The sequence below is a fragment of the Esox lucius genome, chromosome 21, assembly GCF_011004845.1.
Source record: "Esox lucius isolate fEsoLuc1 chromosome 21, fEsoLuc1.pri, whole genome shotgun sequence".
Classification (NCBI taxonomy): domain Eukaryota; kingdom Metazoa; phylum Chordata; class Actinopteri; order Esociformes; family Esocidae; genus Esox; species Esox lucius.
Genome location: NC_047589.1, coordinates 13,299,005 through 13,317,866, shown reverse-complemented (window position 1 = coordinate 13,317,866; position 18,862 = coordinate 13,299,005). Strand labels below are relative to the sequence as shown.

General features: G+C 39.1%; 1 protein-coding gene across 6 annotated transcripts in view; it reads right to left on the bottom strand.

The window, feature by feature from the left end:
* LOC105019405 (cadherin-18) overlaps positions 1-18,862 on the bottom strand; it is a 266,296-nt gene that overhangs the window by 37,617 nt on the left and 209,817 nt on the right. For all 6 annotated transcript variants that reach the window (XM_020041619.2, XM_010885567.3, XM_010885566.3 and 3 more), the window contains one exon: positions 10,840-10,976. In XM_020041619.2, coding sequence (XP_019897178.1) covers positions 10,840-10,976 — 137 coding nt within the window. The remainder of the gene's footprint in view (positions 1-10,839; positions 10,977-18,862) is intronic.

Sequence of the window (18,862 nt, the reverse complement as noted above, 5' to 3'; positions counted from 1 at the left end):
TCCAATGATGGGAAAATCATTTAAACCCTACATTAAATAGAAAATAGTACAAAGACAACATATCAAACTCAAAGAATTGTCACTGTTTCTTGAAAAATATGCGCACTTTGAATTTGATGCCAGCAACATGTTTCAAAAAAGCTGTGAAAGTGGCAACAAAAGACAGGAAAAGTTGGGAAAAGCTAAAAAAATAACCTGGTGGAACATCTTACAACTAATTAGGTTAATTGGCAACAGGTCAGTAACATGATCGGGTATAAAAAGAGCATCGCTGAGAGAATGAGGATTTAAGAAGTAAAGATGGGGAGGGTTAACCACTGTGAAAGACTGTGCAGGTAAATAGTGCAACAATTTTAGAATAACGTTTCTCAATGTAAAACTGACGACTTTGGGGATCTCATCAAAACTCTTCAATGCAAAGAAACCATATATAAATAAGATCTAGAAACGCTGACACTTCTCTGGGCCCAAGCTCATTTAATATGGACTGAGATGAAGTGAAAAACTTTTCTGTAGTCTGACAAAAAAGAAATGGATGCTGTGTCCTTTGGACTAAAGAGGAGAGGGACCATCCTGCTTGGCATCAGCACACAGTTCAAAAGCCAGCATCTATGATGGTATGGGGGTGCATTAGTGCACATAGCATAGGTGACTTGCACATCTGTGAAAGCACCATTAATGCTAAACAATAAATACAGGTTTTGAAGCATAATATGTTGCCATCCAGACAATGTCCTTTTCAGGGAAGGCTTTGCTTATTTTTAAGACAATGCCAAACCACATTCTGCACATATTACAACAGCATGGCTCTGTAGTATATTGACCAGGTGCTAATCTTGCCTGCCAGCAGTCCAGACCTGTTACCCATTGAAAGCTTTTGGCACATTATGAAATTAAAAATACGACAAAGGTGATGCAACGAAGAGGTGATGAAACCCAGTGGTACGGTAAACATGCCCCTATCCCAACTTTTTTTAAATGTGTTGCTGGCATCAAATTCAAAATAGGCATGTCTTTTTCAAAAAACAAGAACCTTTCTCAGTTTCAATATTTGATATTTGGTCTTTGTATTATTGTCAATGAAAAACAGGGAGCAATTACTTGCACTTTACTACATACTGTTTTTATTCGCATTTTACGCAGTGTCCCAACATGGCGTTGTACAGGGTTGTACTTAAAATAATCATTAAACCTATGTATTTTCAGGGAATCCCAGTTAACAAAGGGATACCACCAAGCTGGCCACCACAGTCCAGATTTTAGCCTAGACAGTGCCACTAGCTTACAAGGGGCATAGAAGCTCCATTGGTGATGCAAATTAACTAGTATTACCCAGGAGAGCATGAAGAAAGGATTTCCCAATCATACTCTAATGAATCCCTCTGGTGGCTCAGGTGCCTGCAAAACTAATTGAGGTCATCCGGCGAGTAAATGTACCCTCACAGACATTGACCTAAGCTACTTATTTATTGGAAGAGCAATGTGGATACGTGCAACTGTACATGAACATTTTGAATATACTCATTTGGCCAGAGATAATATTGGCAAATGCAAGTTGAAAAAAAGATCTTATATAGCAATGAGAGAGCAGTATGTTCTTGAGAATTCATCAACACAAGAATAAAAAAAACACATTTAGCAGAACTACATCTCTAAGAGTCTTCTTGTATACAGCTCCGGAAAAAGAGACCACGAAAAGGAAGTTTTGAGTGAGGAACCAGAAGGGTTAAAATTAATAGACCACTATAAACTGAACGCTTCTGTCCTTCCCTCAAAACCTTTTTGACTTTTTTGGAAAGGAATGAAAAAGGTGCAATGGTATTTTTTCCGGAGCTGTATATATATATACAGTACAGGCAAAAAGTTTGGACACACCTTCTCATTCAATGCATTTCCTTTATTATGAATTATGTACTTTACAAAAAAGTGTGAAATAACTGAAAACATGTCCTATATTCTAGTTTCTTCAAAGTAGCCTTTGCTCTGACCCCAAACCATCTCGATTGGGTTCAGGTCCGGTGACTGTGGAGGCCAGGTCATCTGGTGCAGCACTCCATCACTCTCCTTCTTGGTCAAATAGCCCTTCAGCCTGTAGGTGTGTTTGGGGCCATTGTCCTGTTGAAAAATAAATGATGGTCCAACTAAACGCAAACCGGTTGGGATAGCATGTCGCTGCAGGATGCTGTGGTAGCCATGCTGGTTCAGTATGCCTTCAATTTTGAATAAATCCCCAACAGTGTCACCAGCAAAGCACCCCCACACCATCACACCTCCTCCTCCATGCTTCACAGTGGGAACCAGGCATGTAGAATCCATCCGTTCACCTTTTCTGCGTCGCACAAAGACACGGTGGTTGGAACCAAAAATCTCAAATTTGGACTCATCAGACCAAAGCACAGATTTCCACTGGTCTAATGCCCATTCCTTGTGTTTCTTGGCCCAAACAAATCTCTTCTGCTTGTTGCCTCTCCTTAGCAGTGGTTTCCTAGCAGCTACTTGACCATGAAGGCCTGATTCACGCAGTCTCCTCTTAACAGTTGTTCTAAAGATGTGTCTGCTGCTAGAACTCTGTGTGGCTTTCAGTTGGTCTCTAATCTGAGCTGCTGTTAACCTGCGATTTCTGAGGCTGGTGACTCGGATTAACTTATCCTCAGCAGCAGAGGTGACTCTTGGTCTTCCTTTTCTGGGGCGGTCCTCATGTGAGCCAGTTTCGTTGTAGTGCTTGATGGTTTTTGCGACTGCACTTGGAGACACATTCAAAGTTTTCTGGACTGACTGATCTTCATTTGTTAAAGTAATGATGGCCACTCGTTTCTCTTTACTTAGCTGATTGGATCTTGCCATAATATGAATTCTAACAGTTGTCTAATAGGGCTGTCGGCTGTGTATCAACCTGACTTCTGCACAACACAACTGATGGTCCCAACCCCATTAATAAGGGGAAAAAAATCCACTAATTAACCCTGACAAGGCACACCTGTGAAGTGAAAATCTTTTCAAGTGACTACCTCATGAAGCTCATTGCGAGAACACCAAGGGTTTGCAGCGCTATCAAAAAAACAAAGGGTGGCTACTTTGAGGAATCTAAAATATAAGGCATGTTTTCAGTTATTTCACACTTAGTCATGAAAATAAAGAAAACACATTGAATGAGAAGGTGTGTCCAAACTTTTGACCTGTACTGTAGTACCAGTCAAAGATTTGGACACACTTACCCATTCATTTGAATTGGTACTGCATGCACTTCTTGATACAGATGTACTGTACATTGAGAGAACACTGTAACGTCTCTTCTATCTCTCTCACTAGCTTAGGTAAAGTAATTCCTCTTCACATACAGCCCTGCTTTCTATCACTAATCACAGGTGAAACAGAGGAAGAGGGTCAGCTTAAACAGTAAAAGCGTTTTTGCATTATTTAGATATATAATACCATAAAAATATTTTGGGTCACTTAGAAACTCACTTTGAATTGCTGCCTAGAAGGCCCGCATCCCAGAGTTGCATCTTCACTGTTCTTCATTGTTCAACTGTTCAACTGTTTCTCAAACTAGACACTCAAATGTATTTGGTAAGAGACAGTTTGCATTGTTCTGTGAAGGTTGTACATGTTGTTGTAAAAGACCTTCAGTTTCTTGACAATTTATTGCATGGAACAGCCTACATTTCTCGGAACAAGAATAGACTGACAAGTTTCTAAAGAAAGTTATTTGTTTCTGATCAATTTGAGTGTGTAATCAAACCCACAATCGCTGATGCTAAAGATACTGAACTATCATAAAGAAGGCCAGTTTTATTGCTTCTTTAATCAACACAACTGTTTTCAGTGGTGCTAACATAATCGAAAATGGTTTTCTAGTTATCAATGAGACTTTTGAAATGATGAACCTGGATTTGCAAACACAACGTGCCATTGGAACACAGGACTGATGGTTGTTAATGGTCCTCTGTATGCCTATGTTGATATTCCATTGAAAATCTGCCGTTTCCAGGTACAATAGTCTTTCATAACATTAATAACTGTGTGTACACTGTATTTCTGATTAATTTAATGTTATTTAAAAATTTCTAAGTGACATTTCTAAGTGACCCCAAACTTTTGAATGGCAGTTGCACGTATGTGCTTATGCCACCATAGCATGGGTCGAGCATACAAGCTTGTTTTTCAGCTCAGGCTAATAAAACACTCAAGAAAAGAAAAACAAAAAGAAAAGATATAGAGCCTACTAAGGCACAATACAGCATGTCTCCCTTTGACCTTACTGTGACCTTATGTAAAACTACAACTTAATGTCAGTGATTGTAGCTGGGAGTCATTTGGTACCTTTTTCTCATTTCATAAAGAATAATTAATTCCTTATTATTCCTTAATTGCTACAGAAACGGGGATGACTTTCCTTGTGACACACACACACAAACTGTGAGACTCACAAACAATAATCACCATGCTTTTGTATCTTCTGTGTTGTATTCTTTGCTTGTGCAGTGCAATAAGCAAGAAATAACACAAAGCCCACTTTTTTTATGTCATCTGAGAGCTTGTAACTCGCTGGTGGTGTAGACTCTGCAGCCCCTTTTCCTTTAACACCACTCCCTTCTTACACTCTTCTCATCATCTCCACATATGAGACATGCCGGGCAGCAGTTACCCTTAGCACCTCAGGCTTAACAGAGGTACTCCGCAAACTTGGGGGAAGTTGGAATACAGTACCATTCTCCACTAGAAAAACTTGCCACGTGACCAAACATTTTGCATTCATTGCACTGGGTGAGTTATTCAGCAAAAAATATCAAAACACTTATTTGAGATGGGACTGTTAATCAAAGAACAAGACTCTAGATGGAGAAAACTTCTTCACTCCAACCACCATCTTTATTATCTGTCATCCAACAAGCACTCCATCTACTTCATCGGTTATATCTTCTATTTTCACTTCCAGCGACACCCTAGAGATAACACCATTGATTGGCACTCTGCTTTGAAGATCCATGATACATTCCAGTGAGAAATCTTCTTGAGGCACAAAACACCACTTTTTTGTCCAGGGGCACACAAAAAGTCTAAGGAGGCCATTTCTTATCACTACCCAATGCCACATTACACAGCTCATCTATAACGAGACGTCAACTGCGTCTACCAGTGAAACCCTCAAAAACACACACCCGACCAAAAACGATTCAGACCTAGACCTGGTTTTAAAAGAATCCAGCATTCTAATTTTCTAATTTGGCTTGCCACTGTAGTCCACACATTTTTACTCTGATCACTATCAATGCTCTCTTCTCTGGACATTTCTGATTCTGTCTTATTCCTCCATGTCATTTCCAATTGTCTGTTCTATCTTCTTAAACTGAATGCTGAGCTGCGGTACAACACACCATTCTAAAACTATCTACATTAATGCTGTCTGGTCTGGAATTATGTTGTCCTATGCACAGAATCTGAACGAAGCTGTCACTAGCAGTAATTCATTAAAGCATGGTGTGAGAGATTAGGAATTAAGTTAGATATATAGCTAGATAGCTAGCAAAGAAACCTACATACATAAATTGCTTCATGTCTAACTGGTACTGACAGTAGTAATATGTAGCTCAACACAAATTATTTTCAAAAAATTCTCACAGCTAGCAACATTTGAGCTGCTAGATGCACAGTTGTGAAGTTAGCTACAATAAATAAGCGTGTCCACTTCAAAAGTCCATGATAGAAAATGGTTTTAAAATATATGAATAGTGGAATGGTGCCACATTTAGATTGCATAATGCTAAAGAAGGTTGGAATAGTGTCATACAATTTATTATTAAACCCAAAAGGAAGTGATGATTGAGTATGTGTATTGTTTAGAAAAAAGGAGCAAAAAGGAGATGTGTGTGTTTGTGAGAGAAACTTCTTTACACAACTTCTTTACACAACAGTGCTAACACTGCTCTTATCCATACTCAGAAATTGCTCATATTACATCCTTTATACAATAGTACTAAGAGGTGTCCACATTGTGACTTGGGATTTGTTTACTCCTCCAAAATATTCATAACTTCATTCCCTGCTATATATATATTTATTTTTAGACACAATAATGCCATTATATTGAATGATATTCAAATGTATTTCCAGTGAGGGATTTTTAGCATTTAAATGAATTTACTGCCCAGTTTTCTCTCCACTTCTAAAATATCCAGCCACGATGTCTGTCTGATTACATTCTGTGATGGCAAGCAAGATATGTTCACACTTAATGCCAAAGTGTTTTTTAATCGTTAACACATGAATGTGGACTCAATCAGAATATGGATGTGTTAAAACCAGGTACTGTATAAACAAGGCCTCTGCAGGGATGTTACCAGAACCTACCAGAACCAGAACTTTGCTCAGTCCAGTGTTTTCAGGGGTAATATTTGAAGAGCTGTTTTGCACATTGGAGATGATATCAATTACCTGTGCAGTACCAAAACAGTTTTTCACAGAGTTGGAGGCAATTAATGTGGAGCAAAGATGTGGGAGGAGTAAAGAGGGAGTGGAGGAAGTGAGGCGGAACAGAAAAGGAACCTGAAACTTTTATAATAGCCTACTAATACTGAATTCACTGAATGCTAGAAAAGTACTTTTTTAATTTAATTTTTGTTTTAGGACTTTCCATCTTATACTGTTACTTGAGTGTTTGCATTTAGCCTATGGCATAATATCCCTTTGACATACAAATATGCAAATATTGAGGACAGTCTTAAATGCTGAACCAATCTATTCTAACATTTTATCCTCCTATTTATCCTTCTATTTTATTTATTTCCTTTTTTTAATCTATATTCTTAAAAAATAAACTCTGTGGCCTGCAAATACATTCTCATTAACTGGATAAAAGACCAGCCACCAACAATAAATACATGGTACTGTAAAATTGCAAAAGTGTTGCTACTGTAGAAAATGAGTGCTAGTAACAATAAATAAGACTTACATTATGGCTGTACATTATAAGTGCAAAAACCTACAGTTGTACAAAAAATAACAATCAGCCCCAATTAAGAAAATGTAAATGCCTGAGTTTTCACTGAGAAAGTCTAGGTCAGGACTAATGGTTGTATAGAAACAAAAAAGTTGATTATGACTGCCCAAATATCACAATAATTTAGGTGTTGCTTTCACTGAAATTCTATATCCTGTTATCATGGTAGAAGGTATTGAATGCCAGGTAGGCCATCACACTGAAGAGAGGTACAGAGACATTTAACAATTTTATAGAGTAAACCCTCTGCCCTCAGTTGTACTGGGGATGAATGATCTCACCCACTAGAGTCAGAAGCTATTGCATTATATTTGTATTAGCAGTCACTGCTGGAGGTAACTCGTTACAAAGTAGTCAACGTAATGTTACAGTAGTCAGACTGCTTTTTAATGGTAACAAGTTTTTTTTTGTTGACAATGTACAGTTAGGTCCGGAAGCAGGTCTCTGTAGCAATTGTTCACTTCTTATGACTATTCCAAGTAGTAAGTTAGTAGATACTAGTAAGCCTATTACTGGCTAATAAGCTGTTAAAACGACCAGTGGCAAAAGCCATACAGTTCACACATGCAATTTGAGGTGGAGGTAAACTTAATAAAAAACGTTAGTCAGTTTAACACAATGCTTAATAGTGTGTGGCGGAATATTCAAACTTGGAGTGATGTTAATGCTCCATTGCTCAGCACAGTCTAGCGATGCAGCATCAAGTGCTCCAGTCTCCTCTACCTCAGCACAGCCCAGCGACGCAGCATCAAGTGCTCCTGTCTCCTCTACCTCAGCACAGCCCAGCGACGCAGCATCAGGCATCTACAAAAAGGCTGCGCCAATAGACCCTACTGACTGGCCATCTGTTTTGACTGATAAGGTAAGAACAGAGTTTGTTCTCAGAGGACCCTATCAAATAAAAAAAAAACAGTTTAACGTTTCTGAACCAAAAAGACTGGAAAAGGTGTCAGTATGTCTATCTATTCAATAGTCTTAGTCAATGGAGAAAAAAAGAGAAAAAAGAAGCTGCAAGAATGACAAGGTGAGTAAGGCTGTAGAACAATGCTATATTAGGCTATACCTACTGCACTAAGGTTTCTGTAATATAGTTTTCTCATTACATTTTTATATTGTATTTCTAATTGGTTTTATGTCACTTATTTATTTAATACTGTTTTTTTGTTTCTAAAATAAAGAAAATCTCGAAGACATAAAGCTACGGTTTCTGTGTGAGTGTAGGGAAAACAATGATTGGTGGTGTTATTGGCTGCGATGCAAGGGGCACCAACTAAATTCTTGCCCAGGGCACCAAATTGGTCAGGGCCAGCCCTGGTGTAAGCACTTGCCATACAAAATAATTTCTTGATTTTTAAGAGATTATTGATTAAAGAACTAAATGCAAATATGGTTTCTGATTATGGTATATGATTACTTGCTGATATAATTGGTCACACTTGCTGTATAATGATTCATGATTGATAATGTCATATGCTGATGACTGACACCGACTAAGCAATACCTCGCTATGTAATAATCCAATAACCCTTTAAACGTGACCAACATTTGAATATGGAATCAAAGGGCTTTGACAAAGGTCTGAAAGTAACTAAGTTACTTAATGCCTTACTTTCTACAGCAAGTAACAAATAGTTGTTTGTATATATATATATATATATATATATATATATATATATATATATATATATACATACATATATATATAGCAAGTAAGTAACTAGTAGTAATGTAACTAGTTACTCCATGGCAACTGTAATTACTAACTGTAATCTGCTACTTTTCAAAGTAATGTTCTCCAACACTGCTAGTAGTAGTAGTTTATATTTAATTTTTTACTTCCACAACTACTACTACAACTAATAATATTACTACTGCAAGATCAGATGAGAGATTGCAAACATACCACTTCATCACAAGTAATTGTACCCAGTATACAGTTTTGCATCTTGCTCACATTTGTATCTTGAGGTTTTATATGATACAGTTGAAATCGGAAGTTTACATACACTAATCAGCCATAACATTATGACCACTGACAGGTAAAGTGAATAACACTGATTATCTCATTATCATGGCACCTGTCAGTGGGTGGGATATATTAGGCAACAAGTGAACATTCTGTCATCAAAGTTGATGTGTTAGAAGTAGGAAAAATGGCCAAGGAAATTGTGATGGCTAGATGACTTTGTCAGAGCATCTCCAAAACTGCAGCCCTTATGGGGTGTTCCCGGTCTGAAAGTGGTCAGTACTTATCAAAAGTTGTCCAAGGAAGGAAAAGCTCTGAACCAGTGACAGGGTCATGGTGGCCAAGTCTCATTGAAGCATGTGAGGAGCGAAGGCTGGCCCGTGTGGTCCGATCCAACAGACGAGCTACTGTAGCTCAAATTGCTGAAAAAGTTCATGCTGGTACTGATAGAAAGGTGTCAGAACACACAGTGCATCACAGTTTGTTGCGTATGAGACTGCGTAGCTGTAGACCAGTCAGGGTGCCCATGCTGACCCCTGTCCACTGCCAGGAAGTGCAAACATTGGGCATGTGAGCATCAGAACTGGACCACAGAGAAATGGAAGAAGGTGGCCTGGTCTGATGAATCATATTTTTCTTTTACATCACGTGGATGGCCCTGTGTGTGTACTTGGTGAACACATGGCACCAGGATGCACTATGGCAAGGAGGCAGTGTGATGCTTTGGACAAAGTTCTGCTGGAAAACCTTTGGTTCTGCCATTCATGTGGATGTTACTGTGACACGTACCACCTACCTGAGCATTGTTGCAGACCATGTGCACCCCTTTCATGGAAACGGTATTCCCTGATGGCATTTGCCTCTTTCAGCAGTATAATGCACCCTGCCACAAAGCAAAACTGGTTCAGGAATGGTTTCTGACCAACAATGAGTTCAAAGTGTTGACTTTGAACTCATTGTTCCAAATCTGAATCCAATTGACCATCCGTGGGATGTGCTGGACAAACATGGAGGCACCACCTCGCAACTTACAGGACTTAAAGGATCTGCGGCTAACGTCTTGGGGCCAAATACCACAGCACACCTTCAGAGGTCTAGTGGAGTCCATGCCTAGACAGGTCAGGGCTGTTTTGGCGGCAAAAGGGGGACCTACTGTACACAATATTAGGCAGGTGGTCATAATGATATGGCTGATCAGTGTACAATTAGGTTGTAGGCATACACAAATTAAATCACCACTCCACAGGTTTCATGTTAACAAACTATAGTTTGGGCAAGTTGATTAGGACATCTACTTTGTGCATGACACAATGAAATTATTCCAACAATTGTTTACAAAGAGCTTATTCCACTTATTATGCACTATAAGACAGTGGGTCAGAAGTTTATTCCAGAAAGTTATGCCATGGCTTTGAAAGCTTTTGATTGGCTGATGGGACCTATCAGAAATTTCTATATTGTCATTTTTTATTCTAATATTTTGAGATAATGGATTTTTATTTCAATTAGCCATAATCATCAAGATCGAAACATATGTTTTTTTATTTGAATTACGGGGAAAAAATTAACTTTTCCACGATATTCAGATTTTTGGAGACACACCTGTAACTTAATCCATGATCCTTATCATTATTGATGCTAATTGTTAACACAGCATATTGAAAGCACTTGAAGTGTGCAATTATTCATGTCTCAGGGATAATCACATACATGCAAATGCCAACATTTTATGGGAAAGTAATGTTCGACTGCCAAACAGTTTGAATATACCATATAACCACCGTAAACATGAATACATGGATTTGTGTATGTATGTACGCACTTGCACGTATCCTGTGGCAGCACGGTATGAACGGAAACCCTGGGTACCTACCAACCTCCGAGGCCATCACTGTGATGTTGTGCCAGGGTATGTCCTCACGGTCCAAACTCTGGGTGATCTTTATTACTCCGCTGTCCATGTCGACGTTGAAATACTTTTCACCATGCTCACCGCGGTCAATGAAATACCTGTTTAAAGAAAGAATAAGTATGAGCCTTGTTTAAAATTGCATGATCACTGTTCCAACTTACAGGACCATCTGATAAAGAATGTCAAGTATACCTGAGGAAACGGGGAAACGCATCACGATTCCAAAACAAATTCCCCTTGAACGGTTGATGAACATATAGTGTTATACCCTTGCGCATCTTGGAGTTTTCTGTACAGTCTACATTGGAAAGTGTAGATACTTTGGGAAAGAACCCTGTTTACGTCCCAAATGGCACTCCATTTGATCCCCAAAACTAAAGAACATACAGTGGGGAGAAAGAGTATTTACAATTTTGCAGGTTTTCCTACTTACAAAGCATGTAGTGGTCTGTAATTATTATAATTTTTTAAAATTAATTAGCATTTTATTGCATGACATAAATGTTTGATCACCTACCAACCAGTAAGAATTCCGGCTCTCACAGACCTGTTAGTTTTTCTTTAAGAAGCCCTCCTGTTCTCCACTCATTACCTAAATTAACTGCACCTGTTTGAACTTGTTACCTGTATAAAAGACACCTGTCCACACACTCAATCGGGGATAGGGTTACGCCGTCATGGATTAAAATCCTGCAGCGCACGCAAAGGATGGATGGGGCCATGTATCGCAAGATCTTGGCCAACAACCTCCTTCCCTCAGTAAGAGCATTGAAGATGGGTCGTGGCTGGGTCTTCCAGCATGACAACGACCCGAAACACACAGCCAGGGCAATTAAGGAGAGGCTCCGTAAGAAGCATCTCAAGGTCCTGGACTGGCCTAGCCAGTCTCCAGACCTGAACCCAATAGAAAATCTTTGGAGGGATTTGAAAGTCCGTATTGCTCAGTGACAGCCCCGAAACATGAAGGATCTGGAGAAGGTCTGTAAGGAGGAGTGGGCCAAAATCCCTGCTGCAGTGTGTTCAAACCTGGTCAAGAACTACAAGAAACGTATGATCTCTGTAATTGCAAACAAAGGTTTCTGTACCAAATATTAAGTTCTGCTTTTCTGATGTATCAAATACTTAAGTCATGCAATAAAATGCTAATTAATTACTTAAAAACCTATGATAGAAATTACAGACTTCTATATGCTTTGTAAGTGGGAAAACCTGTCAAATCGGCAGTGTATCAATTACTTGTTCTTCCCACTGTACATGGTACACAGTAAAGGCTTAATATTACATACAGAATATAACAGGACAACATTCACAATAAAAAAAAAAAATGTTAATAATGCTACCAAGCTTCTTTGGTTGATGGGTCCTTTTTGCTTTTTTGTGTGTCTGGTGTAGCGTAGTGTTTGGTGTAGTCTGGTGTCTGGTGTAGGTTGGTGTCTGGTGTAGTGTGGTCTAGAATCTGAGCATTAACAATTACAATATGAATGTACGTTTCATTGGAAGTGAATGTGCCGAGATAATGAGAACAACAGAAACCTCTCTGCAGTTTGTGGTCTAATGACCAAAGGAATGTTTACGATAGCCATACTGTCTTGGAAACCTGATCTCTGCTAGGTAGACACACCCTTCAATGTGTATATATCAGCTTGTAACTAACATTACAGTGAGAAGAGATTGACTGAGATGAGATTGAGGTTGTGTAAGGAAGACCAGGTCTGTAACCTCATGAACAAGACTTTCTAATGCTGCAATAAATAATATACTTTCTCTCTCCCTTGACAAACGGGTATGCTAATTATTACAACCACTATACGAAACGGCCGATTTCTAACAGTGGTGTCTGGTGTAGGTTGGTGTCTGGTGTAGTGTGGTGTGTGGTGTCTGGTGTAGGTTGGTGTCTGGTGTAGTGTGGTGTCTGGTGTAGCGTAGTGTCTGGTGTAGTGTGGTGTCTGGTGTAGCGTAGTGTCTGGTGTAGCGTAGTGTCTGGTGTAGTGTGGTGTCTCTGGTGTAGTTTGGTGTCTGGTGAAGTTTGGTGTCTGGTGTAGTGTGGTGTCTGGTGTAGTGTCTGGGGTAGTGTGGTGTCTGGTGTAGGTTGGTGTCTGGTGTAGTGTGGTGTCTGGTGTAGTGTCTGGGGTAGTGTGGTGTCTGGTGTAGGTTGGTGTCTGGTGTAGTGTGATGTCTGGTGTAGACTGTGGTCTGGTGTAGTGTGGTGTATGTTTATTTTTTGTGGTTGGTCATTTATCTTTTAATGACTTATTTAAACCCTAAATGTCTGGCTCTCAAAAATATTTGTAATTTTCTATCGGAATAAAAAGCAGTAATTGCTAGATAGAGAGGGAGAAATACATAATAATGCAAAGAAATGCATTCACTTGATATAATTATTTAAATTTGGTAAGTGTAGCTTGCTTACAAATGTAGGAGGCAAACCCGGCAGACATGCTGTCATGGTTTACTAAATGCTCATGCTTATGAGTGCACAAAAGGTTATTGACGGGAAAAGGGGGTGTTTAACAACAAGGTTCGAGTGTTTGGTGATTACTTCAGAGGAAACAGCATGCAAGGGTTTGCATGTGAATGTGAATTCATAAAACCTGTCTATTGTGACATTCTATTTAATACTTATTTAACCAGGATAGACTTGAGTTGAGGAACATCTTTAGCGAGGGGGACTTGACAGAGAAATAGTTGTGGTATTGTTGGGTCAGCATTACCTTATATTACCTGAATTCCATGTGGAGTGATTTCATTAGATTTCCTGTTCCATATTTTACATTAAGAAACATTTCCTTTAGACTCGAACTCACAAACATCTGTTGGGAGAAAGTCCAGGAAATAATTGAATGCCTATATGAAGGCTACATTCCCAATCACATTTTTCAATGTACCCACAAGACTACAGGTGCTGGTCATAACATTTGAATATCATCAAAAAGTTGATTTATTTCAGTAATTCCATTCAAAAAGTGAAACTTGTATAATTTATATATTCATTCCACACAGACTGATAGATTATGTTTTTTTCTTTTAATTTTGATGATTATAACTGACAAATAATGAAAACCCCAAATTGAGTATCTCAGAAAATGTGAATATTGTGAAAAGGTTCAATATTGAAGACACCTGGTGACACACTTTAATCAGCTAAAATACCCCAAACACCTGCAAAGGCCTTTAAATGGTCTCTCAGTCTAGTTCTGTAGGTAACACAATCATGGGGAAATACTGCTGACTTGACATGTCCAAAAGACGACCATTGACACCTTGCACAAGGAGGGCAAGACACAAAAGGTCATAGCTAAAGAGGCTGGCTGTTCACAGAGCTCTGTGTCCAAGCACATTAATAGAGAGATGAAGGGAAGGAAAAGATGTGGTAGAAAAAAGTGTACAAGCATTGTATTGAGTGCTGTACATGCTCATACTTTTCATGTTCATACTTTTCAGTTGGCCAACATTTCAAAAAAAAAATATTTTTGTATTGGTCTTAAGTAATATTCTAATTTTCAGAGTTTGTGAATTTGGGATTTTCATTAGTTGTCAGTTATAATCATCACAATTAAAATAAATATACATTTGAGATATATCATTCTGTGTGTAATGAATTAATCTAATATACAAGTTTAACTTTTTGAATGGAATTACTGAAATAAATAAACTTTTTGATGATATTCTAATTTTATGACCAGCACTTGTATTGCTGCAAAGTGTACAGTGGGGAGAACAAGTATTTGATACACTGCCGATTTTGCAGGTTTTCCTACTTACAAAGCATGTAGAGGTCTGTAATTTTTATCATAGGTACACTTAAACTGTGAGAGACGGAATCAAAAAATAAATCTAGACAATCACATTGTATGATTTTATTTTTATTAATTTGCATTTTATTGCATGACATAAGTATTTGAACAGTAAGAGTTCTGGCTCTCACAGACCTGTTAGTTTTTCTTTAAGAAGCCCTCCTGTTCTCCACTCATTACCTGTATTAACTGCACCTGTTTGAACTCGTTACCTGTATAAAAGACACCTGTCCACACACTCAATCAAACAGACTCCAACCTCTCCACAATGGCCAAGACCAGAGAGCTGTGTAAGGACATCAGGGATAAAATTGTAGACCTGCACAAGGCTGGGATGGGCTACAGGACAATAGGCAAGCAGCTTGATGAGAAGGCAACAACTGTTGGCGCCATTATTAGAAAATGGAAGAAGTTCAAGATGACGGTCAATCTCCATTGGTCTGGGGTTCCATGCAAGATCTTGCCTCGTGGGGTATCAATGATCATGAGGAAGGTGAAGGATCAGCCCAGGACTACACGGCAAGACCTGGTCAATTACCTGAAGAGAGCTGGGACCACAGTCTTAAAGAAAACCATTAGAAACACACTACGCCGTCATGGATTAAAATCCTGCAGCGAACGCAAAGTCCCCCTGCTCAAGCCAGCGCATGTCCAGCCCCGTCTGAAGTTTGCCAATGACCATCTGGATGATCCAGAGGAGGAATGGGAGAAGGTCATGTGGTCTGGTGAGACAAAATTTTTGTTTTTGGTCTAAACTCCACTCACCGTGTTTGGAGGAAGAAGAAGGATGAGTACAACCCCAAGAACACCATCCCAACCGTGAAGCATGGAGGTGGAAACATCATTCTTTGGGGATGCTTTTCTGCAAAGGGGACAGGACGACTGCACCGTATTGAGGGGAGGATGGAGCCATGTATTGCGAGATCTTGGCCAACAACCTCCTTTCCTAAGTAAGAGCATTGAAGATGATTCATGGCTGGGTCTTCCAGCATGGCAACGACCCGAAACACACAGCCATGGCAACTAAGGAGTGGCTTTGTAAGAAGCATCTCAAGGTCCTGGAGTGTCCTAGCCAGTCTCCAGACCTGAACCCAATAGAAAATCTTCAGAGGGAGCTGAAAGTCCGTATTGCCCAGCGACACCCTCGAAACCTGAAGGATCTGGAGAAGGTCTGTATGGAGGAGTGGGCCAAAATCCCTGCTGTGTGTAAACCTGGTCAAGAACTACAGGAAACATGTGATCTCTGTAATTGCAAACAAAGGTTTCTGTACCAAATATTAAGTTCTGCTTTTCTGATGTATCAAATACTTATGTTCTGCAATAAAATGCCAATTGATTACTTAAAAAATCATACAATGTGATTTTCTGGATTTTTTTAGATTTCGGTCACTCACAGTTGAAGAGTACTTATTATCAAAATTATTATAACAGACTTCTACATGCTTTGTGTGTGGGAAAACCTGCAAAATTGGCAGTGTATCAAATACCTGTTCTCCCCACTGTATATTACTAGCTGAACTACCAAACTACAGAATCCCCAAGTTCTGCAGATTTCTTCCCTTTTTACCCTTTGTGGGATTGTGGGAGCATGCCTACCTAAAACACAAAACCTAATGCAACCCCTTCAGCTAGCATTGAACTAACTACAGTACACCTCTGGGTAGCTTCTAGCTAGCTAATGCAGTTTGGACTTGAGACTAAAGCATTCAATGCCTTGTGTTTTATTTCTTTGCTATATTCCACAAGGTTTCTCACCACAACGGCTTCTTCTGATTGAAGCTAATCACTGATTAAGAGGAAAGGTCTGTTTTTCAGCTTTCTTGTTTGCCTCGGAGCCAACAGTAAATGCTGCAACTCTACCACCCATGACCAAGCCCTGGTGGGACAGAAGGCATCGATGCCTCCCGCCCTGCATTTCAAAGGAGGGTCAACTGGGGAATGGCAACAACTAAGTTGTGATTGGTAGAAATCAAGTGTTTTCTCAGTCTGTGTTTATGTGAAGAGAACATTAAACAAATATTGAAGGGAATCATTTAATCATCTAAATCACAGTGAAATATATTACAAAATAAAAATATAAAGAAACATTCAAATTATCTTAAAGTCTCCATGGAGAATGGGCTGTGAGTTTTGTTTTAAATGGAGCATAATGGTTTTGTAAATTAATGATCTTCCAAATGGGACATGAATCCTATGTGTTGCACATTCGATATTTTGACTGCTAGACCCAACACACACAAAAGAAAACACTTAATTGCTTGCTCACACCTCATTATTAGTCTTGAATCTTGAAAGGTTTTCAATTTTTTTTCTTTTCAGGACAACCAAGGCTAAAAGCAGTTAAAAAAAGAATTTCACATGAACAGTTGCATGTATTAGTTTTATTTATATACAACATGAGGTGTACCAAACCATAGATTTTTTAGAAACTGAAAAATGTATTTACAAATACGTTAGAAAAATTTTGCTCAGCCTTCAGTAAATTTTCTGAACTGAACTGGTCAGTTCCTGATTGGAATTTGTGACAGCAGCTATGTGAGATTGATGCAGTATTATATACATTTTGTCCTGGGATTTCCTATTATCTTGTCTTATAGAAGAAATCATAACATTCAAACTCTTCCTGTATGGCTTGTGACCATCATAGTTCAAAACGTTTTAAGTAGACATTTCTGTGAGATTGCTTCCAACAGTTCACTCAAACCATTCAACTCTACAGAGATTTCTTTGAAAAAAGGACCCAGTCCTCTTCCTCTTCAGAATCCGCAATTGACTCACAAAAATCTCCTTTTCTTCTATGGACCAGAGGGGTTAAACCCCACATCCCACCTCTTTTTTTCCCCATCCCTGGCTTCAAACTCTTCTCAGGCTTCATACTCCATCAGGGTCAAAAACAGAATGCCACCTCAGCATTTGGTGGTCAGACAGTTTTAAAGCCTACGCTGATTACCTGTGGGATACACATACAGTGTTGCCCCCAACTCACTTCAGCCTCCCCTGAGAACTAGTGGAGTCCACAGACGAGACCCATTCCAACCCTCCCAGCCTAGCCGGGTTCACGACAAAACTCAACCTTCAGGGCCACGCAAAAATAATGTGAGTGGAGCACCCTTACCCTTTCTACTTCAATTGTAATTACAGCAAGATGAAGGGGTCAAAGTTATTGATCTCCTTGTAGCCTCGGCTTATGGTATACCCAGACATATGCTGCCACGAGAACAAAGCTCACTTTTTTTCACTTTATATTTTTCATGAGGATTTCAAATGTTACAATGATACAATGATACAATGATAAATTGTAGTAACGAAAACATTAACTTTTCTTGATGGGGTGCAAAAAAAAAAAAGCTTGAATGGTTATTGTATATCCACTAAGTATTGGATTAATTAAGCATTTGCATGTGCTATTTGGTTGCATATCAGTCAATCACATTGATTAGAGGAAGCCCTCTTTTACAACAGCAGCTGTCACAAAGTTATTTTACAGATACCCAGCCTGAAACCCCAAAGAACAATCAGTTATCTCACTGCCAAGAACAAAGGAGGGTTCACATTTAGGAATAAACCTAGAGAGGAACCATTTTCTGAGGTGTGGCTTAAAAGTACATGACCTTCTTGGCCACCGCAATGTTTCGCATGATCAGAAAGCGAACATGTCAATGAATGCAAGTGGCTTGTGACCAGAGTCCCTCAAACAAAATCCAAGTCGACAGCGACATAACCAAGTGGACAAGGTCAGAGGCAGTTACGTGGGGTGTGGCTGCAGGAATCACACCATCGGCTAAAAACAAGCAAAAATAATTTTGGGGGGAGCCATACATGCCCAAGCCATAACACCCTCTCCACTATATTTGGCACATGAGGAGGTATGCTGCGGATCATGGCCACCTTTTTCTCTCCACACCTTGCTCCTCACTTTTTGCCATCACTTTGGTTAATCTGTAATGAAGACCTCTTTAAATCTCCATCTAGGTACTTCCAAGCAAACATTAATGTGGCTTTTTTTCAAGACCTCTATCTGCTCAAATGATATTCCAAAACATACCTGACAAACAAAAAACACCTGTTAAGGCAATTGTCCTAATCATTTTTGTACATTGATATAGCTGGAATACATGCAACATCTTTTTACATTTCCAAAGTGAAACAATGACGTACACAAATATTTTAACCTCACTAAAATTTTTCTA